General features: G+C 51.1%; 1 protein-coding gene across 1 annotated transcript in view; it reads right to left on the bottom strand.

Moving 5' to 3' along the window:
• Positions 1-25,635, bottom strand: part of LOC127586912 (REST corepressor 2-like) — a 49,207-nt gene that overhangs the window by 18,374 nt on the left and 5,198 nt on the right. Inside the window, 2 exon segments of the mRNA XM_052044940.1 lie at positions 12,479-12,547; positions 14,052-14,097. Coding sequence (XP_051900900.1) covers positions 12,479-12,547; positions 14,052-14,070 — 88 coding nt within the window. The 5' untranslated portion in view covers positions 14,071-14,097.

The raw sequence follows: 25,635 nt of genomic DNA on the forward strand, positions 1-25,635 counted from the left end.
CCTTCAGAACACAAGCTTGGCGTTGGAACCAGGTGTCCCCGCCTGGTCTCATCAACCTTGGCCCCACCCTACACCAAAGCAGCAATCAAACAAACTACAGGAGGTGGGCATCACATCTTGGCTACATCCAACTGGGTACATCCCCTGTTACCAACCAAAGAGGCTCAAACTTTAAAGTGACAGCGTTGATCTCAGCAGCATGTATTGCTGAGAACAGACAAGCAACATTAATGCAGCTCACAACCCTAAGCACTCACACACACAGCCCCCTGTAGTCACCAGCCTAAGCCCAGCTTCACGCACTAACGCTCAGACAACCTGAACCAACCCCAAAACGAGAAATGATCCCAGGAACGGAAGGCTTAACATACAAGGAGCATTTGATGTCTCTGGCCCTGTACTCAATGGAGTTCAGAAGGATGAGGGGGGGATCTCACTGAAACCTACCAGATACTGCAAGGCCTGGACAGAGTGGACGTGGAGAGGATGTTTCCATCAGTGGGAGAGTCTGGGACCAGAAGGCACAGCCTCAGAATGAAGGGACATCCCTTCAGAACGGGGATGAGAAGTAATTTCTTCAGCCAGAGGAATTTGTTAGTACAGAGGCCAAGTGACTGGGTATATTTAAGGCAGAGATTGATAAGTTCTTGATTGGTGGGAGCAGTAAGGGTTTCGGGGAGAAGGTGGAAAAATGGGATTGGAAAAAAAATCAGTCATGACTAAATGGCAGAGCAGACTCCATGGGCCGAATGGCCTAATTCCACTCCTAAATCTTATGGTCTGAAAACCCTGGAGTAAAGCACCGCTCTCTGCTTTAACAGACGTCACCAACTCAGGTCAAAGAGCACAACCCCTCCCCCATCGAATCACCATCACACCACTCACTCACCACCACCCCCCCACCCCCAAAACCCCCGTGTAGGGACGAAGGCCGAGGAAGGGGTTGACTTCCTGGACTGTGCTGGATTAACATGCCGCAGCTGGTGCAAGGGTAGAGATGTTGCCTGTGGTTTCAGGCACAAGACACAAGGGGAGGAGAGAGAAAAACCACAGGAAAGATCTGCTCCTGATCCAAAAGGGTGGGAGAGTTAGGAGGTGGCTGCGAGGGAGGGCAAAGACAAGGGAAGGCGAGAACAGCGTGGGGGTGGGGTGGAGGGAGATTAAACTGACTCATTCTGGGCTCTCGGCAGTTAAATCCCCCCTGGGGCTGACTTCTTAAAATCAGGACTGTGGTTTCCTGAGGTTGGGAGATTTGAAGAGTGACCTCAGCGAGCTGTTTAAAGCAGTGGAAATAAAAACTGCCCGCACTGACAGACAAGAGCTAATCCCTCTGGTGAGGGAACGAAAGAGATGATACGGCACCTTCGAATTCTAGCCAGGTCGTTCAGCACTGACACACAAGAGGCAGGTTTCCCCACACAAAGGGGTGGTGAGCAGTGGGGCTCTGGTGGAGATTCCGGGACATACGATAGATTTTCAACCGGGGTGAGCGGGTCGGAAACGTGGGCATATCGAGTTAAGATTTAGATCAGCTGAGATCTCACTGAACAGGCTCAGAAGGCTGAACAGTCCCCTCCCAGCTAGTTACCACATTGCAATTAGCTGCAACAACCAAGGGAAAAAGGCTTCCCAAGCACTGGTTGGAACAGATGTGAGTGGTGGGGAGTACAAACAGCCCCCTTTGATGCCTCGAATACATGTCCTCATCCAGTTCAACACAAAGCATGCTTCACTGGGAGACGAGAGCTCCGCATCACCCTCCCACCCCCCCGCCGGACTTTGTTAACAACCCTTGCTCCCCTTCCCCTATCACCATTCCTGATCAATGGGCTGTGACACATTCCACAGCAAAGAGTGACCGCCTGCCCTACAAGGACGGCTGCTTTCTGAGCTCTGCCCCAATCCCGAGGCTCTGTCGGCTCATGGCCCCGTGACTGTGCTTCCAACAGGGCAAAGCTATTTGGCTGCACGGGAATCACCTACAAGCCCAGGAAGTGGCACCAACCCAGGGTGGCTTCCCCTCCGATCCACAGGAACACAGAACTCGGTTAACCCAAGGTTCAAGACACAGACAATCCGATTCCCCACTCCTCCAACCCTCCAAACCACCCCCCCCATCCAATACTCTAACCCTCCAAAGCCCCTCCAACTTCCACTATCTGCTTTCTCAACCTCACCAATCTCACCTCCGCACACCTCCCCTCACTGGCCCCCCCCAAGAAACCCCACCTCCGCACCCCGCCTGGGCACCTCATATCCTATCAATCATCGCCTCCTTTCACCTCCATTTCACGATGCCCCCAAACCCTCCCCGACCCACACCCCTCATGCCGCTCACACTCATCCTGAATCCACTGAACACAGCCCTTCCACTCAACCTTCCCACCCCACTCTCCCTTCCCAAATACCCCAAACCTCCCACTCCACTCCCTCCTACACCACCCACTCCAGCACCACCCAACCTCTCTCCCTCCCATCAGCCTCTCCCTCCACTTCCCCTCCTTACCTCACTCCCCAACCCTCCTCCCACACTCACTCTACCCTCCTTCCCAACCCCACACCTCCTCTCCCAACTTTCCTTCCCTCCCTCAACCCAACCCAACCCATACCCTCGCTCACCCTCCTCTCCCTCATGTGGCCTTCTAATCCTACTTTCACTCCTGCCATTGCCCCTCACTCTCCTCCCCCATCGCTCCACACCCCATCTCACCACTGTCCTTCCACTCTCTGTCCATTCTCAGCCCACCTGCTCTTCCTCATCCCTTCCCTGTCCCCCACCCACCCCTTCACCCCTCCTTCCACCCACACCCCTCATCCCTCCCTCCTCACCTCCTCCCCACCACTTCCCCTCACTCTCTCCCTCACCTCCACCCTCTCCCAACCCCTCCTCACCTCCCCATCCCCAACCCACCCTCTCCTCCCTCACTCCCACCCCCTCACCCCACCCACCCCTCCTCACCTCCCCACCCATCCTCTCCTCCCTCCCACCCCCTCACCCCACCCATCCCTCCTCACCTCCACCTCTTCCCCTCCCTCTCACACCCCAACCCTCACCCTCCACCTGACCTCCCCCTCATTCCCACCCCTCTCCTCTCCTGTTCCACCCCTCACCTCCCTCCCACCCCTCACCTCCCCCCTCATCTCCCCACCTGCCCCCTCAACTCCCACCCCACACTCACTCCTACTCCCTCACCCCCCACCCCCTCGCTCCCTCCCTTCCCACCCCCACCCCTCCTCACTCCATCCCCTCCCACCCCCCACCCCTCCTCACTCCATCCCCTCCCTCACCCCCCTCACTCCATCCCCTCCCTCCCACCTCCCCCTCACTCCATCCCCTCCCTCACCATCCCCTCCCCCTCACTCCATCCCCTCCCTCCCCTCCCCCATCCCCTCCCTCCCCATCCCCCCTCTCTCCTCCCCCTCCCCCCTCCCTCTCTCCTCCCCCTCACTCCCCCTCCCCCCTCCCTCACTCCATCCCCTCCCACCTCCCTCCCCCCTCACCCCCCTCCCCTCTCTCCCTCCCTCACCCCTCCCTCCCCCCCTCCCCTCTCTCCCTCCCCCCCTCCCCTCTCTCCCTCCCCCCTCCCTCCCTCCTCACCCCCCTCCCCTCCCTCCCTCCCTCCCCACCCCCCCTCCCCTCCCTCCCTCCCCACCCCCCCTCCCCTCCCTCCCTCCCCACCCCCCCTCCCTCCCTCCTCACCCCCCTCCCCTCCCTCCCTCCCTCCTCACCCCCCTCCCCTCCACACCTCCCTCCTCACCCCCCTCCCCTCCACACCTCCCTCCTCACCCCCCTCCCCTCCACACCTCCCTCCTCACCCCCCTCCCCTCCACACCTCCCTCCTCACCCCCCTCCCCTCCCTCCCTCCCCACCCCCCTCCCTTCCCTCCCTCCTCACCCCCCTCCCCTCCCTCACCCCCCTCCCCCTCCCTCACCCCCCTCCCCCTCCCTCACCCCCCTCCCTCCTCCCTCACCCCCCCCTCACACTTGCCTGCGAGGAGCCGCCTCCCGGCCGCTCAGCTCCCGCCCCGCTCATCCAAATCCAGCGCTGCCTCCCAGTGCGCGATCCTCACCCCCCCCCCTTACTTCTTTCTTCCTTCCAGAGCCGCCGCTGCCGCCTGCCTTTCTCTTCCGTGCACACTGATCAATGCAGCGGGGACGTTATTGTGCACGCTGAGCCGGCGTGGCTGCCCCTCCCTGCAGCCCGAGCCCTGCCGGGTGGCCGCGGCGCCCGGCGACGCCTCCCGCCTGCAGCCCCCGCGCGCGGCTCCGGGGCTCGCGCACAATGAGCCTGGCCCGGGGAAAGTAGTGCCGGCAGCGCCGCCTCACTGCCCCCGCACACCGGCGGGAGCCTTCCACCCTCATCCCAGCATAGAAAAATAACCCCCCCCCCCGTGCACCCCACACTCTGCACATTCCTCCCCCCTCCCCTCCTTCAATGCCCCTCCGTGCATTGTGGGGGGGGGCGGTGGCTCCTTTGATGCTTGCATTTTCTTTGATGTGACTGGGGATTGCTTGCGGCGGGAGAGCACGCTCGCCGGCGGGGGGTGGGGGGCGTGCAGCGGCCCAGTGCTGGGACAATGGAGGGGCTGCAAATGGCTGAGAGTCAATGGGGAGGAGTGTCTGGGATCGCCCTGGAACTGGGTCCCTGGGTGTGGGCCGGCTCCAGACCAACTGCAGCATCTGTTAAAACTGCGAGCGTATTTTTAGCTTTGAGGGAGGCAGGAAGTGGGAGGAATGGACTCCAGAGAGGCTGGTTCATTTGAGGTCAATGCAAACCCAATCCAAGAGAATTCAATTCATTGCAATCCAAGAAAGTGCAATGCAACCCAAACCTAAAGCTTAATTCAATCCCAGGGAAGGCAATCCGCCAGAACAGGACTATCCAACACAGGACAATGCATGGGGTCCGAAACGCACGCCAGTCCAGTAGTGAATAACGGGAAGAATTCATCCAATCCACAAGAACCATTCAAAGCAATCCACCAAGACAATGCAGCTAAGCCCCGTAGAGTTCAATATAGCAAAACCTTATCCAAAGCATGCAACCCAATACAGGTCAATGCAACCCAATGCAAAATAATCGAGTTCAAAGTGACACAAACCAATTCAAGTTAATGCAATCCAATCCAGACCAAAGCACCCCAAAACCAAGAAAATGCAGTCAAGTCCAAGATAATTTAATTCAACACATCACAAACCTGTCCAAGACTACAGTCACCAAACCAAGACAATTCAATCCCATCCAAAAGGACAGATCCCCAAACCAACACAACCCAGTCCAAGACACAATAACCCAAGATGATGCAACCCCACTCAGGTTGTTGGAACTCAATTCAATCCGATAAGGCAACCCAATCAAAGTCATTACAATCCAACACGATCCATGGAAAACGCAACCTGATCCAGGGAAATAGAACCCAGTACAAGGCGACTACATCCAGATTAAGATAATGTACCCCAAACCAAGCAGTGCAACCCAATCCCAGGCAACGCGAGCTAATCTAAACTGATCCAACCGAATCTAAGACAACACAAGCTAAACCAAGCTAACATAAGACAATGCCACCCAATCCAGACCGAGAGTAAACATCCTTAACCAAGAGATTGTAATAAATTAACCCAATGCAAAAGAAGAGAAAGCAAGTCAAGAACAATGCAACCCAATGGCAGACAACACAATACAGTTCAAGACCACGCAATCCAACCAGGATAATGCAGTTCAGTCAAGACCATTGCATCTCAGTCTCACAAGGGTATCACAACCCAATACGAGACAACTCAAAGTGATCCCATATAACCCAGCCCAATTCACAACAATACAACCCAAGTCAAAGCAATCCAAGGCAGGGGAACTCCCACAGCCAGGACAGCATAACCAGCAGATACAGCAAACCAATACAGCCCATCCCAATCCTATCCCATCATAGGTAACTCCATTATAATACAACACAATAAAACATGATCCGATCACATTGCAATGCACAATGCATTCCCATCAGGGGATACACAAGAGTGTTGAGGAAAACGCAGACTGCTCCAGGACACTGCCACTGATCTGGGACAACACTACACAATTCAAGAGAATGCAAGCCAGTACCAAACAATGAAAGGCAGTGTAATACACTTCAAAGCCAGGCAGCCCAGTCCAACAGCAGCCACACCAAGACAATCTACCTAGTCCACGCCAGTAGCAGCCAGTCCAAACCATGCTAGTCAGTCCAAATCACACCAGCCGGTGCCAGCCAGATCAAGTCAATTCAACCCTTCCCAAGCAAATACAATCCAATTCAAAACACAGCCCAATTCAAGACAGCACATCTCAGTCCAAGTCAAAGCAACCCACACCCCAAACCATAACATTGGAACCAAAATCCAAGACAATGCAATCCATGATAATACAGTCCATTCCAAGACAACAACACTCAATCCAACAGGGTACAACTGACCTGGTATAATCCAATGCATTTCAAAACAATGCAAACCCAATCAACAGCAATCAAATCCAACATAGTGCAAGAAGATCACTGAACTCAAGGCAACACAATCCTGTCCGAAACAATCCAGGGCAAGGCAATGCGCTCAACACAAAGCAATCCAAGACAATGCAACCAGTCAATGACAATCCAGTTCATCGTAAGGAATCTGGACCAAGACACTGTATTTAAGGTAGAGAACTCGGTACAAGAAAAAGCATCCCAGTATACACTGGATGACTCAGCCCCAGTCAACACAACCCAATGGAAATGTACTCAGATATAGCACACCTCAATCCAAGAAAATGCAACACAAATCAAGGCAGCTCCACCCCACCCCACCCAAGGCAGCTCGACCAATTCAAAACAACGCAAACCAGCTCAATGCATCTCAAGGTTAAAGTCCCAAAAGAAAGCAATCTCTCACAATGCAACTCACTCCAAGACAACTCAAAACATTTCTGTATAACTCCATCCCAATAAAGGCTACACAAACCAACTCAGGATCATCTATTCCAAGACAACACAATGCAGAGTAATGCTCTAAAATCCAAGACAACGTACATAGTCAAAGAGAATTCAAACATATTTTAAATTTGTGCAATCTGGTCCAAGTCAAGCCAATCCAAGTGAACACAAGCCAATGCAGACCACTCCAAGCCAATGCAGACCTTACCCAAGCCACACCAAGCCAACGCAAGCCAGGTCATGCCAAGCCGCTCCAAGACAACTCAAGACAATGCAGGCTGATCCAGGCCAACTCAGGCCGCTCCAGGTCACCCCACGCACTCCAAAAGTCAACATAAGCCACTCCATTCCAACAAATGGCACTTCAAACCAAGGCAAGCCACTCCAAGCCTATCAAATTCAAGACATTCCAATTCAGGACTGTGCAACCCATTCTGGCAAAGCCCCAAATCTATCACAATAGAACCCAATCGAGAAAACTCCAATGCAATCCAAGCCAACCCAACTCAAACCAATCCAATGTAAGATACCCCCAATAGAAGACAATGCAAACTAACTCAAAACACTGCATAACAATACAACCCAACCTATGAAAAACAAACCAAATCAAACCAACACAAGAGAACACTATCCAATGCAAGACCACCCAACCAAAGACAGTTCAAGTCAAGTCAAGGCAATCCACACACATTCCAGTCCAAGACAAAGAAACTGATCCAATCCAGGACAAATTTTAGACCAAGATAACACAACAGAACACAATTCAAATCAACACATCTCACTCCAATCCAAAAAAAATCAATCCAGGATGATCCAAATCAATTAAATCAAATGCAAGACCAAATCCAATCCCCTTACAAGAGTCAACATAACCCAAACAATCCAAGTCAGGAGAACCCTACCCAATCCAATTCATTATTGTTAATTAGAAAATTATATGTATTTTTTTTATCTTATATACTTTTTTTAAAAATTAAAGAATAGGCATTACAATTTCAACTCAACTCAAACTAACTGAACCTCATGATGCAAGTGTTAGAACTGGTGTTATCTATTTTGCATTGAGAGGAACAGATGGAGGGGGTAGGGAGTGGAGGTGTGGGTGTGGGCTGAGGTGGAGAGGGCTGGGGAGGGTGAGGTGAGAGCAGGACAGCAATGGGGAGGGTGAGGGAAGGTTGGATTTGGAAGACGACAGCAGAGGAGTGTGGGGTGGAGACGGGAAGGGGTTGAACAGATGGAGATGGATCTAAGGAGTTGGCTGGGGGTTGGGGGGTGAGAGAGATTAGGAGAGGGATGGTGGGGAGAGGCGGGGGGAGATGAGAATTGTATCTGGAACGAGCTGCCACAGGAAGTGGTAGAGACAGGTACAATTACGTTTGAAAGATATTTGGACAGGTTCATGGATAGGAAAGGTTCAGAGGGATAGGGGACAAGCTTAGATGGACATCTTAGTTGGTATGGACGAGTTGGGAAGAAGGACCTGTTTCCAAGCAGTGTTGTTCTGTGACCCTAGGAGTGACCAGGGGTCAGATGTGGTGAGGGAGGGGCAGAGAAGATTAGAGATGAACAAGGTGTGGGTGGGGACCAGGGTGATTGTTGGCAAGGGTTGAGATAGAGGCAGGATTTCAGGCCTTACAGTGGGAAACCAGCGATTCCCAGCACCAAACCCTGACAGGGTCCCGTTTGGGACAGTTTGTTGGGAGACCGTTGAACAAGACGCAGACCCCCACTCTCAGTCTGTTGGTTGACAAGACCCTTCGAAGGGATTGGAACGTGGATCCACTCAGGTGACAGCAGCTGTAGATTATGTTAACACAGCCTCTGCACCTCCAGAGAACCTCGCTCCCTCTTTCTCTCTCGTCACCAGCCTTTGCCCCAAAATGCTCTGTCCTGCTCCTCAGTCCCCACCTCTCCCACTCATTCAAACCCCTCACAGCCCCTCTCTCTCCCTGCTCCCTCCCCCTCCCTCCCTGAAGAATGAAGAATCAGGGGTGATCTTGTTCTTATGTATAATATGTTAAGGGAACATGACAGGGTGGCTGTTGAGATGTTTCCATCAGTGGTAGAATCTTGAACAAGGAGACCTAGCTATAAGGTATGGAGGTACATAGCAATTTCTCCTTGCAGAGCGTGGTGAACCTCTGGAATTCTCTGTCCCAGAGGGTTGTGCAGACCGGATCATTAGAAGTACTTAAAATGGAAGTACATAAATTTTCGAAAGATCGGTGAATTGAGGATATGGGGACTGGTGAAAAGGCGGCTCATTGGAACAACAGGTTACAGGTGTAGAAATCATTGGTAAGGTCGCACTTGGAGTATTGTTTGCAGTTCTGATCTCTACGCTATAAGCAGGATGTGATTAAGCTGGAGAGGGTTCAAAGATTCACGGGGATGTTACTGGGGACCGGAGGGCTTGAGTTATAAGGAGAGACCGGACAGGCTGGGACTCTTTTCCCTGGAGCGAAGGAGGCTGAGGGGTGACCTTGTAGAGGTTTATAAAATCATGAGGGGCATCGATAAGGTGGATGGTCACAGACTTCTCCCCAGGGTAGGGGAGTCTAAAACTACCTTCACTTTAAATACTTGAAGGTGACAAGAAGAAAAAAAGTCAAAGGGGGCCAGTTTTTCACCCAAAGGGTGGCAGGCATACGGAACGAGCTGCCAGAGGGAGTGGTAGAGGTGGGTACAATTGCACCATTTAAAAGTCACTTGGACGGGTACATGGACAGGAAAGGTTTAGAGGGACATGGGCCAAACGTGGGCAAGTGGGACGAGCTGAAGTAGGCAACTTAGTCAGCATGGACGAGTTGGGCCGAAGGGCCTGTTTCCATGTTGTGTAACTCTATGGATCACTAAGGTGTCAAACAACCACCATCAGTTTGAGTGACGGGGCAGTCTCCAGAGACCTACTCCTGCTCCTATTTTCTTGTGTTCTTCATCTGAGCTCCTGACATCTGCAGGAAGTGGGGGCTATTTAACTGTGAAAGGCATCACAACCCAGCTTTCCCCAAAGTCCACAGGGTGGCCAGGGTACTTGCTGGATCAGGTTCAGATACTCCGATACTTAGATAAAACAATACCCCCAGGAGTGAGGGGCAAGATTAACAAGAAAAATAAAAGCTCAAAATGGAATTTACTTGAGGTGAGGGGGAAGGGAAGGGCAGGGAAGGGAGGGGGGAGGGGGGGAGGGAGGGAGGGAGGGAGGGGGGGAGGGGGAAGGGAAGGGGGAGGGAGGGGGAATGGGGAGGGGGAGGGAATGTTCCTTTAAACTCTCAGCTTGGTGTTGGGGAAAGAGTATGGGGAAGGGCTCGGAGAGGTTTCGGGATTTGAGGCACCAGTAGAGGAGTTAGCCTGATAACGATGAGATTTGCCATCCTTAAACACACTGCTTTGGGAAGGGACAGAAGGTCTTTTGTGTGAAGATTACACTTTCTCTCTCTCTCCCTCCCTCCCTCGCACACACACGTCAGTGGACCAGCTGGCTCCCCCTTAAAGGGACAGGCCGCCTTCAGCTCAGGAGCTTGTTGGAAAACCTTTCGTCACAGCTGCCACCTGGTGTGTGCAGCGCAGGACACGACAGCTCAGTCCTGCCCCCTCCGGACTGTTCGTTGAAGGGGACAGGGGGTTGTGATCTGACTGTATGACTGGACAAGCTTTCCTTTTGCTTTAAACACATACCCACCCTCTTTGGTGGACGGGTTCCCAGCAATTCTTTGACACGCTGTATATGACAGAGAGGGGGCAGGGCTGGAAGGCAGGCCTGTTTGAGAGAACGATCACAGTCCACTGTGATGGTACCACAGGCAAATAGTCATAGAGTTAGAGTTATACAGCACGGAGACAGGCCCTTCAGCCCAACTCGTCCATGCCGACCAAGTTGTCTACTTGAACCGGTCCTATTTCCCTGCATTTGGCCCACACGCCTCTAAACCTTTCCTATCCATGGACCTGTTCAAGCATCGTTTAAGTGTTGTTAATGTACCTGCCTCACCCACTTCCTCTGGCAGCTCGTTCCATATCCCCACCACCCTCTGTGTGAATATGTTGCCCCTCAGATAGCTTTTAAATCTTTCCCCGCTCACCTTAAACCAATGCCCTCTGGTTTTAGACTCCCCTACCCTGGGAAAAAGACTGACCATCCACCCTACCTACGCCCCTCATGATTTTATAAACCTTTGTAAGGTCACCCCTCAGCCTTTGTAAGGTCTCTCCTTATAGCTAATGTCCTCCGGTTTCTGGTAACATCCTCGTCAATCTTTTCTGCACCCTTTCCAGCTTAATCACGTCCTTCCTGTAGCCAGGCAACCAGAACTGTACACAGTATCCCAAGTACAGTCTCACCAACGTCTTGTACAGCTGTAACATGATGTCCCAACTCTTGTACTCAATGACCGATGAAGGCAAGTGTGCCAAATGCTTTCTTCACTACCCTGTCTAGCTGTCTCTCCACTTTCAGGGAACTATGTACCTGTCCCTAGGTCTCTGTGTTCTACAACACTTCCCAGAGCCCTACCCTTTACAGTGTAGGTCCTGCCAAGGTTTAAGTTACCAAAGATAAGAGATAAGATATCTTTATTAATCACGTGTATATTGGTATTGGTTTATTATTGTCACTTGTACCAAGGTACAGTGAAAAACTTGTCTTGCATTTCGATCGTACAGGTCAGTTAATTACACAGTGCAGTTACATTGGGTTAGTACAGAGTGCATTGAGGTAGTACAGGTAAAAACAATAACAGTACAGAGTAAAGTGTCATAATGAAATGCATCTTTGTGTAGAGTGTTCTGGAGGTGTCGCCACGCTTCCGGCGCCAACATAGCATGCCCACAACTTCCTAACCCGTACATCTTTGCAATGTGGGAGGAAACCGGAGCACCCGGAGGAAACCCATGCAGACACAGGGAGAATGTACAAGGTCCTTACAGTCAGCAGCTGGAACTTGAACCCGGGTCGCGGGCGCTGTAGTAGCGTTACGCTAACCGCTACACCACCTCACCTGCAAAGTGCAACAACTCACACTTGTCCAAGTTAAATTTCATCTGCCATTCCTTGGCTCACTTCCCCAGTTGGTCTAGATCTCCTTGTAAACTGAGACAACCATTTTCACTGTCCACCACACCACCAATTTTGGTGTCATCTGCAAACTTACTAACCACATTAACAACATTCTCATCCAAATCGGTAACATAGATGACAAACAACAGCGGACCCAGCACCGATCCCTGAAGCACACCACTGGTCACAGGTCTCCAATCCGACGGACAACCCTCTACTACCACCCTCTGACTCCTTGCACCAAGCCAATAGTTACTGAGTCCTGCAGCACCCCTGAGCAGCTGGTACCTTGCACCGTAAGGTTCCATACAGGGATTTCAGGAGAGAGCGGGGAAGGGGGAATGGAATGGCCATACAGGGAGCTAGCACAGATTCAATGGACTGAATGTCCTCATTCTGCCAATTCTATGTAATACACCAACAGCAGAAGAAAAGCAGCAGTGCACATGTTCTTAATATCAGCAAGGGACCTCTCACTCACCTGCTAACGGAGTGCGTTTGGTCAGCCAATGATCCCTGTTACTCCGGGCTCCGAAGGGAATGGGAGAGCCTGCGGATAAACACAAGATTCCCTTAAACCATCGACGGACTTAGCAATTCCCACCAGGAAGAAACACAGCTCAACAAATGTCCAACTTCCATTGCTGAAACTTTTTTTTATTAAACAGGCTTATATAACATAGGAGGAGGATATCTGGCCCATGGAGTCTATGCTGGCTCTCATACAGCATGGAAACAGGCCCTTCGGCCCAACCAGTCCATGCCGACCAGGATGCCCAACTAAGCTTGTCCCATTTGCCCACGTTTGGCATGTTATCCATGTAGCAGTCCAAATGTCTTTTAGAAGTTGTTATTGTCCCTGCCTCACCCACTTCCTCTGGCAGCTCGTTCCACATACGGACCACCCTCTGGGTGAAAAAGTTGCCCCTCAGGTTCCTATTAAATCTCTCCCCTCCCACTTTAAACCTGTGCCCTCTAGTTCTTGATTCCCCAACCCTGGGAAAAAGACTGTGGGCATTCACCCTATCGATGCCCCTCCTGATTTTATACACCTCTATAAAGATCACCCCTCAGTCTCCTACAGTCCAAAGAATAAAGCCCTAGCCTGCCCAACCTCTCCCTATAACTCAGTCCCTCGAGTCCTGGCAACATTTGGGTAAATCTTCCTTGCACTCTCTCCAGCTTACCGATGTCTCTCCCATAACAGGGTGACCAGAACTGTCTACAGTGCTCCAGGTGCAGCCTCACCAATGTCTTCTACAACTGCAACATCACGTCCCAACTCCTGTACTTAATGCCCTGACTGATGAAGGCCAGCGTGTCAAACGCCTCCTTCACCGCCCTTTCTACCTGTGACGCCACTTTCCGGGAATCCCATTCCCCCACTTATTTCCCTGAAACCTAATCTCTTTCAAATGCCCGTCAACTTCACCCCACCTCCAACTACACTCAGGCTAATTTACAGCAGCCAATTAATCTACCAACCCGCACGTCTTTGAGATGTGGGAGGAAACCAGAGCACCTGGGAGAAACCCACCCAGTCACAGGGAGAACGTGCAAACTCCACACACACACAGCGCCAGAGGTCGGGATCGAACCCATGCCACTGGAGGTGTGAGGCAGTGGCACTACTGGTGGGCCACTGCGCTGCACTTGACTCTGCAAATCATTTGTAGAGCTTGCTAGTCTGCGCTTCCTTTCACCCTGTCAAGACAAGTTACCTCTCTCTCTCTCCCCCTCCCTCTCCACCTCCCGCTCTCTCCCCCTCCTTATTCCTCCCTCTCTCCCCCCCACTACACCCCTCCCTCTCTACCCCCCTAATAGGCAAAAGCTTGTTTCAACAGAAGCAGTGAAGCTCAAGAGAGTTTGTTTAGCCATGTGGTGTTGCTGCAGCACTCCCACTGGTGGGAGACTGCAATTGTAGCATGACGTTTACATAGACAATTTCTGTCTGCATTGAAGAGGGCAGTAACCAGAGGCATTTGACACACCAGAGGCAAATAATCTATTTTGATAAGTATTTAAAAAAGCAAGGAATTTAGCATTCTGCTTACCATCTTTTGCAATGTTCATTTCTGCGAACTATTGGCGTCTCTGAATCTGCAGAAGGAATAAAAAACAGATATTAATACATTGAGATGCAGATTCATAGAAATGTACGGCCCTGGAAGAGGTCAGTTAGCCAATTGTAACTGCTCCGGTCAAGGAGACACTCCCCTGTCTAACCCCACCACCCTCCAGCCTTGGTGAAGCAGCCAGAATAATCAATGACCCCATCCACCCGGGACATTCTCTCTTCTCTCCTCTCCCATCGGGTAGAAGATACAGGAGCCTGAGGGCACGTACCACCAGACTCAAGGACAGCTTCTACCCCACTGTGATAAGACTATTGAACGGTTCCCTTATACGATGAGATGGACTCTGACCTCAGGATCTACCTTGTTGTGACCTTGCACCTTATTGCACTGCACTTTCTCTGTAGCTGTGACACTTTACTCTGTACTGTTATTGTTTTTACCTGTACTACCTCAATGCACTCTGTACTAACCCAATGTAACTGCACTGTGTAATGAATTGACCTGTACGATCAGTTTGCAAGACAAGTTTTTCACTGGACCTCGGTAGAAGTGACAATAATAAACCAACACCAATACTGGGTCCATAATCCTGCAGGGCACAGCTGCAATCCACACCCAAGTACTGTTTACATGGGGAATGTTCTGGCCTCTCCCACCTTTTCAAGCAGTACGAGCTGTCAGAAGAAGTGGTAGAATGGGGGGGGGCGGGGGGTGGTGGTACAATAACATTGGACAGGTACAGGGATAGGAAAGGTTTAGAGGGATATGGGCCAAATGAAGGCAAATGGGACTGGCTTAGGTAGGAAACTCGGTCGGCATGGATGAGTTGGGCCGAAGGGCCTGTTTCCCTGCTGTCGAACTCTATGACTCTTCCATTACCACATGATCACCTTTTGTTTCATCTACAAACTTCGGTATCGGGCTGCCAAGGCCCAAAGCTTTCTGTGCAGAAAGGGTCACTCCTCAGTTGCTGTTGGTCTTACTCTATTGGGATACCCAGCAGCTGGTAATCAGACATCGGGTCACTCACTTCCTGTGTCTGTATCAGACCTGGCCAGTTCTGTGGCAGGTTATCCAGTTCCCACATGAGGGGTAACTGACATCAGCTAATTAGGGCTTACGTATGAGGAGCGTTTGTCGGCTCTTGGACTGTACTCACTGGAGTACAGAAGAATGAGAGGGGACCTCATAGCGACATTTAAAATATTGATAGGAAAGGACAGAGTAGATGTGGCTAGGCTGTTTCCCTTGGTGGGTGAGTCCAGGACCAGAGGGCACAATCTTAGAATTAGAGGGTACAGTTTCAAAACAGAGATGAGGAAAAATTTCTTTAGCCAGAGGGTGGTGAATTTGTGGAACTCCTTGCCACGTACAGCAGTGGAGGCCAGATCAGTGGGGGCGTTCAAGGAGGAGATAGATAGATATCTAAATAGTCAGGATATCAAGGGATATGGGAATAAGGCCGGAAATTGGGATTAGAATAAGTTGTTTTTTTTTCTTCCCCCATTCCCCATTTCTCATTTCTATTTCCCTTTCCTTGGAGCAGACTCGATGGGCCGAATGGCCTGCTTCTGCTCCCTTGTCTTGTGATCTTGTGAATTAGTCCAGCGACCTCGCACGTCATTTGGTTGTGGGAGGAACCCCTCGACAATCCTCAGCTTCCTCATCGGCAGACCTCACACAGTGAGGATTGGTAACAACATGTCCTCCTCACTGACCATCAACACAGGAGCACCTCAAGGATGTGTGCTTAGCCCCTTGCTCTACTCTCTATACACACACGACTGTGTGGCTGAGCACAGCTCCAACGCCATCTACAAATTCACTGACGACACCACTGTTGTTGGACAAATCACAGGTGGTGATGAGTCAGCTTACCAGAGCGAGATGGGACACCTGGTTGAGTGGTGCTGCAGCAACAACCCTTCACTCAACGTCAGCAAAGCTAAAGATCTGATTGTTGACTTCAGGGAGGGAGGGAGAACATGTGCCAGCCTACATTGGGGGATCGGCGGTGGAGAGGGTCAGCAGCTTTAAATTCCTGGGTGTTAACATATCGGACAACCTGTCCTGGGCCCAGCACGTAGATGCAATCACAAGGAAGGCGCGCTAGCGTCTTTACTTTCGCAGAAGGTTAAGGAGGTTTGGCTTGTCACCGAACACTCTAACAAACTTCTACAGATGTGCTGTTGGAAGTGTCCTGACTGGTTGTATCACGGTCTGGGACGGCAATTCGAACGCACAGGAACACAAGAAGCTGCAGACAGTAGTGAACTCAGCCCAACACATCATGGGCACATCCCTCCCCACCATCGGGAGTATCTACAGGAGGCGCTGCCTCAAGATGGCAACGCCTCAAGATGGCAACATCCATTGTCAAAGCTCCCCACCATCCAGGCCGTGCCATCTTCTCGCAGCTCCCATCGGGCAGGAGGTACAGAAGTCCCACACCACCAGCTACTTCCCTTCAACCATTTGGTTCTTGAACCAACCGGCACAACCCTAATCACTACCTCAGTACAGCAACTCTGGGACCACTTTGCACTACAGTGGACTTCTTTTTGTTCTAATTGTGTTCTTTCTTGTAAAAATTGTGTATAATTGATGTTTAATTTATGTTTTTCTTGTGACTGTTTATTGCCCTGTGCCTGTGATGCTGCAGCAAGTAAATTTTTCACTGCACCTGTGCTCACATGCACTTGTGCATCTGACAATAAACTCGACTTTGTCTTTGAAACCAGAGCACCCGGAGGAAACCCACGTGGTCACAGGGAGAACACATGCAACCTCCACACAGACAGTGCCAGAGGTCGGGATCAAACTCAGGTCCCTGGAGCTGTGTGGCAGCTGCTCTACCCACTGCACCGCCAGTGCATGCCTGATGCAGTGCAGTCTGCCTGACCTGCTGAGTGTTTCCAACGCAGTGTGAGAGCGGACACAGCTCAGCACATCTCAGAAACCAGCCTCGCCTACACTTCCCACTGCCTCGGGAAAGCAGCCAACATAATCAAAGACCCCCTCCCACCCTGGACATTCTCTGTTCTCTCCCTCCCCTCGGGCAGATGATACAAAAGCTTGAAAGCACGTACCACCAGGCTCAAGGACAGCTTCTATCGCACTGTTATAAGACTATTGAACAAACCTCTTGTACAATAAAAATTAACTCTTGACCCTCACAATCGACCTTGTTGTGGCCTTGCACCTTATTGTCTGCCTGCACTGCACTTTCTCTGTAACTATAACACCATATTATAGCAAGGATGTGGAAGCTTTAGAGAGGGTGCAGAGGAGATTTACCAGGATGCTGCCTGGATTGGAGAGCATGTCTTATGAGGAAAGGTTGAGTGAGCTAGGGCTTTTCTCTTTGGAGAGAAGGAGGATGAGAGGTGATTGATAGATATGTACAAGATGATAAGAGGCATAGATCGAGTGGACAGTCAGAGACTTTTTCCCAGAGCGACAATGGCTAACATGAGGGGGCATAACTTTAAGGTGATTACGGGAAGATATAAGGGGGATGTCAGAGGTAAGTTTTCTACACAGAGAGTGGTGGGTGTGTGGAACGCACTGCCGGCAGAGGTTGTGGGGGCAGATACATTAGGGACATTTAAGAGACCCTTAGATAGACACATGAATGATAGAGAAATGGGGGGCTATGTGGGAGGGAAGGGTTAGATAGATCTGAGAGCAAGATAAAATGTCGGCACAACATTGTGGGCCGAAGGGCCTGCACCATAATGTTCTGTATTCTGTTATTGTTTTCCCTTGTCGAACCTCAATGCACTGATGTGATGAAATGATCTGTATGGACAGCACACAAAACAAAGTTTTTCACTGTACCTCGGTACATGTGACAATACTAAACCGATAAACCTTCTCTGGGTTTTGTTTCAGACTTGCAGCATCTGCAGCTTTGTTTTCTCATTTTCATCAACACCACCTGTCCCCTGCCAGACCCAACACCCTCCATGCCCAAGCCCCGTCTGTGGGTACCCAATCTCTGCCCCATACCAAGCCCTTCCAACATGCCAATGGCGAACCTCTCTGGGATCATCCTGGTCTTTGTCTGGATGGAGAATACAGGACTGCAGATTAACAGGGGCAAAGCTCCCAAAGCAACAAGGCAGCGATGAAGGGGGAGGGGAGAGATTGAAAAATGGTGGAGGGAGGGAAGAGAGGGAGAGAGTGGGGGAGGGTGGGGAGGGTGGGGAGGGTGGGAGAGGGGGGAGGGGAAGGGGGAGGGGGGAGGGGGGAGGGGGAGGGGGAGGGGAGGGGGGAGTGAAAGGAGAGGGGGAGGTGGGAGTGAAAGGAGAGGGGGAGAGGGGGAGAGGGGCAGAGGGGGAGAGGGGCAGAGGGGCAGAGGGGGAGAGGGGCAGAGGGGCAGAGGGGCAGAGGGGCAGAGGGGGAGAGGGGGAGAGGGATGTCCCAGGAAAATACCTTGTGAGTCCACGTGACCAGATTTGATGCCCGAAGCCCTGAATCAAACGTCGGAGGCTTAGTGTTTCGGTGAGGGGAGGGGTCTGAGTGGTGTGGACACCACAGGGCCCACACACCCACGGGGTAGCCTTCTGTTCCACTGCACAGTCGGGGGAAACCAGCACTAGAAACCAGCAGTGATCAGAGGAATCCTCTGCGGCTGACACGACGCCTGTGTTCCCTGCTGCTGCCAGGATCCTGATAGCCGTTCCCCAGCAGCCTTTGGCATTGCCTTGGGTGGGGTTGGGAGGCGGCTGGCTGGATCCTGACGGCACCAAGCTGGGTGCCACTGTCTTAACACGGGAGCTTGAGGAGCAGTAAGCAGGGGGTGGGGGCAGCAGCACACTCACATAACCAAGTGAAGCTGGATAGCACCACCTGTCTGTCGGTATGCAGACAGTTATGAGCCAGGACCCTGACACAAAAAACAAACACATCCTATCCAGAGGCATCACGGCTTGGTACGGCAACTGCTCTGCCCAACACCGCAAGAAATGGCAGAGAGTTGTGAACACAGCCCAGTCCGTCAGGCAAACCAGCCTCCCCTCCACGGACTCTGTCTGCACTTCCCGCTGCCTCAGTGAAGCTCACACTAGTAGGGCTGAGTTATAGACCCCCAAGTAGTCAGCGGGAACTTGAGGAGCAGGTGTGGAGAGAAATTGCTCAAAGTTATAAGAATAACAGGGTTGTGTTAGCGGGAGATTATAATTTCCCCGGTATTGACTGGACTATCCAGGGTGTTAAGGGCCTGGACGGGGTGGAATTTGTGAAATGTGTCCAGGAACGTTTCCTGAGTCAATATAGAGAGAGGCATACACGGGTGGGTGCGATACTGGACCTGCTCTTAGGGAACAAGGCAGGGCAAGTAACTGAAGTGGCAGTCAGGGAGCACTTTGGCTCTGGTGGCGATAAGTCTATTAGTTTTAAGATAGTGATGGAACAGGATAGGACAGGCCCACAGGTTAGGGTCCCAAACTGGAGGAGGGCTAATTTAGGGGGAATTAGGCAGGATCTAGCAGAGGTCGGTTGGGTGAGCCTGTTTGAGCCTGTTTGAAGGGAAAGGAACGAATGGCAAGTGGGAGGCTTTTAAGAGTGTGATATCAGGAGTCCAGGGGCAGCATGTTCCTGTCAGGGTGAAGGGTAAACCGGGCAAGTTTAGGGAACCCTGGCTGATGAGAGATACTGAGGTTCTAGTCAAGAAAAAGAAGGAATTGTACATTGGGTTTAGGAGGTCAGGGACGAATGAATCCCTTGATGACTATAAAAAGATTAAGAATACTGTTAAGAGGGAAATCAGGAGGGCAAAGAGAGGGTTTGAGATGGATCTGGCAGGTAAGGTTAAGAAAAATCCCAAGAGGTTCTATAACTATATTAAGAGTAAAAGGGTGGCCGGGGAGAGAGTAGGTCCCCTTATAGAGATCAGCAGGGCCGCTGATGTCTCAAACCACAGGAGATGGGTGGGATTTTTAATGAATATTTCTCCTCAGTGTTTACTGAAGAGAAAATCATGGTTGCTCAAGAGATAAGGGAAACAAGTGGTGATGTTTTGGAGGGCATTTGTATTACCATGGAGAAGGTATCACAGTGCCTTACAGTGCATTATGGTTGATTAAGGTATTGGTTTATTATTGTCACTTGTACCGAGGTACAGTGAAAAAGTTGTTTTGCATACCGATCGTACAGATCAACTCATTACACAGTGCATCGAGGTAGTACAGAGTGCATCGAGGTAGTACAGAGTGCACTGAGGTAGTACAGAGTGCACTGAGGTAGTACAGGGTAAGAACAATAACAGAATACAGAGTAAAGTGTCCCAGCTACAGGGAAGTGCATTGCAGGTAGACAATAAGGTGCAAGGTCAAACAAGATGGTGGAGCTCCACTACGGGCACAACCCTCCCCACCACTGAGGACAGCTTCAAGAGGTGATACATCAAGAAGGTGGCATCCATCACTGAGGACCCTCACCACCCGGGACATGCCCTCTTCACGTTACCACCATCGGGGAGGTGGTACAGGAGCCTGAAGACCCACACTCAACGACTCAGGAACAGCTTCTTCCCCTCTGCCATCAGATTTCTGAACAGTCCATGAACACCACCTCGTTATTCCTTATTTGCACTATTTATTTTTGTAACTTATGGTAGTTTTTGTCTTTATGTCTTGCACTGCACTGCTGCCACAAAACAACAAATTTCATGACATACATCAGTGATAATAAACCTGATTCTGATTCTAAATCCCCAGGGCCTGACCAAGTGCATCCTCGGACTTTGTGGGAGACTAGAGAAGAAATTGCGGAGGCTCTTGTGGAGATATTTGCTTCATCGTTAGCCACTGGTGAAGTTCCCAAAGACTGGAAGGTGGCTGATGTTGTTACGTTATTTAAGAAGGGAAGCAAGGACAAGCCAAGGAACAACAGGCCGGTCAGCCTGACATCAGTGGTGGGGAAGTTACTGGAGGGAATTCTGAAGAACAGGATCTACCAGCATTTGGAAAGACAGGGTCTGGTTAGGAGGAGTCCGCATGGCTTTGTGCGTGGAAAGTCGTGCTTGACAAATCTTTCAGACTTTTTTGAAAAGGTAACCAAAAGGGTAGATGAGGGGAGGGCAGTGGATGTTGTCTATTTGGACTTTAGCAAGGCTTTCGACAAGGTCCCGCATGGCAGGCTGGTCTGGAAGGTTGGGTCCCATGGAACCCAGGGAGAGCAAGTTAGATGGATTCAAAATTGGCTCGGAGGTCGGAAGCAGAGGGTTGTGGTTGGAGGTTGTTTCTCGGAATGGAGGCCGGTGACCAGTGGTGCGCCGCAGGGGTCAGTGTTGGGACTCGTCATTTGTTACTTATATAAATGATTTGGATGGGAATGCACAAGGCTTGATCAGTAAGTTTGCAGATGACACAAAATTAGGAGGTGTTGTTGATAGTGAAGAAGCTTGTCGTAGATTCCAGGGGGATCTTGATCAGTTTGGGAAGTGGACCGAGGAGTGGCAAATGGATTTCAATACAGATCAGTGTGAGGTGATGCGTTTTGGAAAGTCAAACCAGCATAGGATTTACACTATTAGGGCACTAGGGAGTGTAATTGAACAGAGGGACCGAGGAGTACAAGTGCATAGTTCATCGAAAATGGCATCACAGGTAGACAGGGTGGTGAAAAGGGCATTTAGCACGCTGGCCTTCTTCAGTCAGGCCATTGAGTATAGGAGTTGGGATGTTATGTTGCAGTTGTATAAGTCGTTGGTGAGGCTGCACTGGGAGGACTGCGTACAGTTTTGGTCACCCTGTTATAGGAAAGATGCGGTTGAACTCACAGGTGCCTCACAGGTGGATAGAGCAGTTAAGAAGGCCTATGGGATGTTAGCTTTCATAAGTCGTGGGATTGAGTTTAAGAGCCGCGAAGTGATGGTACAGCTTTACAAAACTCTGGTTAGACCACACTTAGAGTACTGTGTTCAGTTTTGGTCGCCACATTATAGGAAGGAATGTGGAGGCGTTGGAGAGGGTGCAGAGATTTACCAGGATGCTGCCTGGATTAGGGCGTATGGAATATGAGGAGAGGCTTGAGGTGCTAGGGCTTTATTCACTGGAAAGGAGGAGGATGAGGGGAGACATGATAGAGGTATATAAAATATTGAGAGGAATAGATAGAGTAGACAGCCAGCGCCTCCTTCCCAGGGCACCAATGCTCAAGACGAGAGGGCATGGCTTTAAGGTTATGGGTGGGAGGTTCAGGGGAGATGTCAGGGGGAGGTTTTTCACCCAGAGAGTGGTTGGTGCATGGAATGCACTGCCTGGGGTGGTGGTGGAGGCAGATACATTGGCCAGGTTCAAGAGTTTGTTGGATAGGCACATGGAGGAATGTGAGATAGAGGGATATGAGGGAGGAAAGGTTTAGATAGTGTGAGGGTGGTTTGATGGACAGCACAACATGGTGGGCCGAAGGGTCTGTTTTGTGCTGTATGGTTCTATGGTTCTATGGTAACTGAAAAGTGTACAGAAAAGATTTACAAGGATGTTTGGGGGGCTCGAGGGCCTGAGTTACAGGGAGAGGTTGGCCAGGCTAGGACTTTATTCCCTGGAACGTAGGAGAATGAGGGGCAACCTTAAAGAAGTGTTTAAACTTATGAGAGGCATAGATAAGGTGGACAGTAACAGACCTTTCCCCATGGTAGGGGAGTCCAAAACTAGTGGGTATATATTTAGGGTGAGAGACAAACGATTTAAAAGGGACCTGAGGGGCAACTTATTCACGCAGAGGGTTGGGAGTATATGGAACAAGCTGCCAGAGGAAGTGGGTGAGGCAGGTATAACAGTATCATTGCAGAAGCACTTGGATAGGTACATGGAGGGGCGGGACTTGGAGGGATATGGGCCAAACACAGGGAATTGAGACTAGCTGGGTGGGCACCTGGTCGGCGTGGACCGGTTGGGCCGAAGCCAACATCTTCAAGGACCCCTCCCCCCCCCGGACATTCTCTCTTCTCCCTTCTCCCATCGAGCAGAAGATACAAATGCTCGAGAACGCATTCTTGAGGACAGCTTCTATCCCGCAGTTATCAGGCTCTTGAACAGACTCTCACACACTAAAGGATGAACTCCTGATCTCCCAATCTACCTCGTCATGGCCCTTGCACCTTATTGTCTGCCTGCACTGCACTTTCTCTGTAACTGCAACACTATATCCTGCACTATATCCTTTTCATTACCTTTGTCTGGATGACAGTCAAACAAAAAGTTTTTCACTGTATCTAGGTACAAATGACAATAATCATAATGAACCAAAAGGAGAGATAATCATGATAAATCCTCCTCCCTCCTCTCAGTAGGGTCGGCTTATTTGTAAGTGCACTGACAGTTCAGTAATATTAGCAAAAGAATGTTATTCACTCTATTCAAACAACGGGACAACACATTGGCGCAGTGGCTAGAGCTGCTGCCTCACAGATCCAGACACACCTAGTGTGTGGGTGAGGGGTAGAATCTGGGGGAGGGTTGGTGGGAGTGTGGGGTGAATAAAGTGGGATTGCTAGGTGGTGGAAGTTCAGCACGGACTCAGTGGGCCGAACGGCCTGTTTCTGAGCCGTGTGACCATGACTAAAATCAACTTGAGTCGGTGGGAGGAAACTGGAGCACCCGGGGGAAACCCACATGGTCACAGGGAGGACCTGCAAACTCCACACAGACAGCAACACTACAACCTTCTTACAGAAAAGATAGTTAAGGGAAAATTTAACTGCGTTGCTCAAAATCACAAGGGGTTTTGGACTGGGTGAAACTGTTCTGGGGCAAAATGGTCAAAAGCCTCCCCTCCATGGAACCCGTCTACACTTCCCGCTGCCTCGGGAAAGCAGCCAAATAATCAAAGACCCCACCCACCCCGGACATTCTCTCTTCTCCCCCCTCCCATCGGGCAGAAAATACAAAAGCCTGAAAGCACGTACCACCAGGCTCAAGGACAGCTTCTATCCCGCTGTTATAAGACTATTGAACGGTCCCCTGGTACAATCAGATGGACTCTTGACCTCACAATCTACCTCGTTATGGCCTCGCACCTTATGGTCTGCCTGCTCTGCACTCTCTCTGTAACTGTGACACTTTATTCTGCATTCTGTTATTGTTTTACCCTGCACTACCTCAATGCACTGAGTAATGAATTGACCTGTACGAACGGTGTGCAAGACAAGTTTTTCACTGCACCTGTGACAATAATAAACCAATACCAATTCCAAAGACCAGACAACACGGAGTGAAGGTAATCAGCAAAAGAACCAGAGGGGAAACGAGGGGAACGTTTTCCCGCGGGGGTCCTCGTGACTGGGGAAGGCAGCGGGAGCAGATTGGAGAAGCACTTTGGGGGGAATATTTTGGGGTGGGGCGTGGGATTAAATGGAGTGTTCTTTCAAAGAGCTGGCAAAGTTCAATGAGGTGAAAGGCATCATCACTTCACCAGCACGATTTGGCCGAGTGGATGGACCGGGGATGCTGGGGCTGTTCTCCATGGAACGAGGAGCTGCAGGGGGCTCTGACGGAGGGATGTACAATCCTGAAGGATATAGATAGGAGGTGGAGAGAAAGTGTTCCCATTGGTGAAGGGGGCCAAGAGCCAGAGGACAGAGAGTGAAGGTGATTGGCAAAATGGTCGCGGCAAATTTCTTTTCCCTGCGCAGTGACTGTCCGAGGGCAGAGTGGAGGAAGAGATCCAACCGTAACGTTCAGCAGGGAGCTGGGTCAGGGCCTGAACGGAGAGAGATTGCAGAGTGATGGGGAGAGGGCAGCTGAGGAGGTTGAACTGGACTGCTCCTGAACAAGGGCTAGGATGGACTTGATGGTCTGAATGGCCTTTCACTGCGCGATCGCCTTCCTGAGATTCCGTGCACATCCACCTTTGTTTACCTGCTGCCCTTTGTTGTTGTAATAGATCCCAAGGCCCTTCACAGAAACCATGAGGGAAAAAAATTTCCCACCCATCCTCGTAAGGAGAGAGGAAATGGTGAAAGATTCACAGAGAAAGGTTTCCAGAGCTTGGGGCCCAGGCAACTGCTGGAGATGGACCAAAGGAAACAAGGTGGACAGAGATAGGGAGGGGTGTAACCCCCTCCGCCCCCACACCTCTTCCTGTCACTCTAACCCCCTCCGGCCCCTACACCCCTCCCCGTCTCTGTGACCCCCTCTGGCCCCTACACCCCTCCCGTCTCTGTGACCCCCTCTGGCCCCTACACCCCTCCCTGTCTCTGTAACTCCCTCCGGCCCCTACACCCCTCCCTGTGTCTGTAACCCCTCCCGCCCCTACACACCTTCCCATCTCTGTAACCCTCTCCGGCCCCTACACCCCTACCCGTCTCTGTCTGGCCTGGGTTGCACTGGAGGTGACAGATCGGAGAATGGCAGACTCGGTGACAACACTGATATGTGATCTCAGGGACAATCTGTGACCAGTCTGATTCAGTCACCATTGAGAACATAGTACAGCACAGGAAGAGGCCCTTCAGCCCATCATGTCTGTGCCAACTTAAACTGCACATATGCCTGTGCATGGTCTATATCCCTCTACCTCCTGCATGTTCTCACGCCTGTCTAACTGCCTC

Source organism: Pristis pectinata, chromosome 38 (genome assembly GCF_009764475.1).
Source record: "Pristis pectinata isolate sPriPec2 chromosome 38, sPriPec2.1.pri, whole genome shotgun sequence".
NCBI lineage: Eukaryota > Metazoa > Chordata > Chondrichthyes > Rhinopristiformes > Pristidae > Pristis > Pristis pectinata.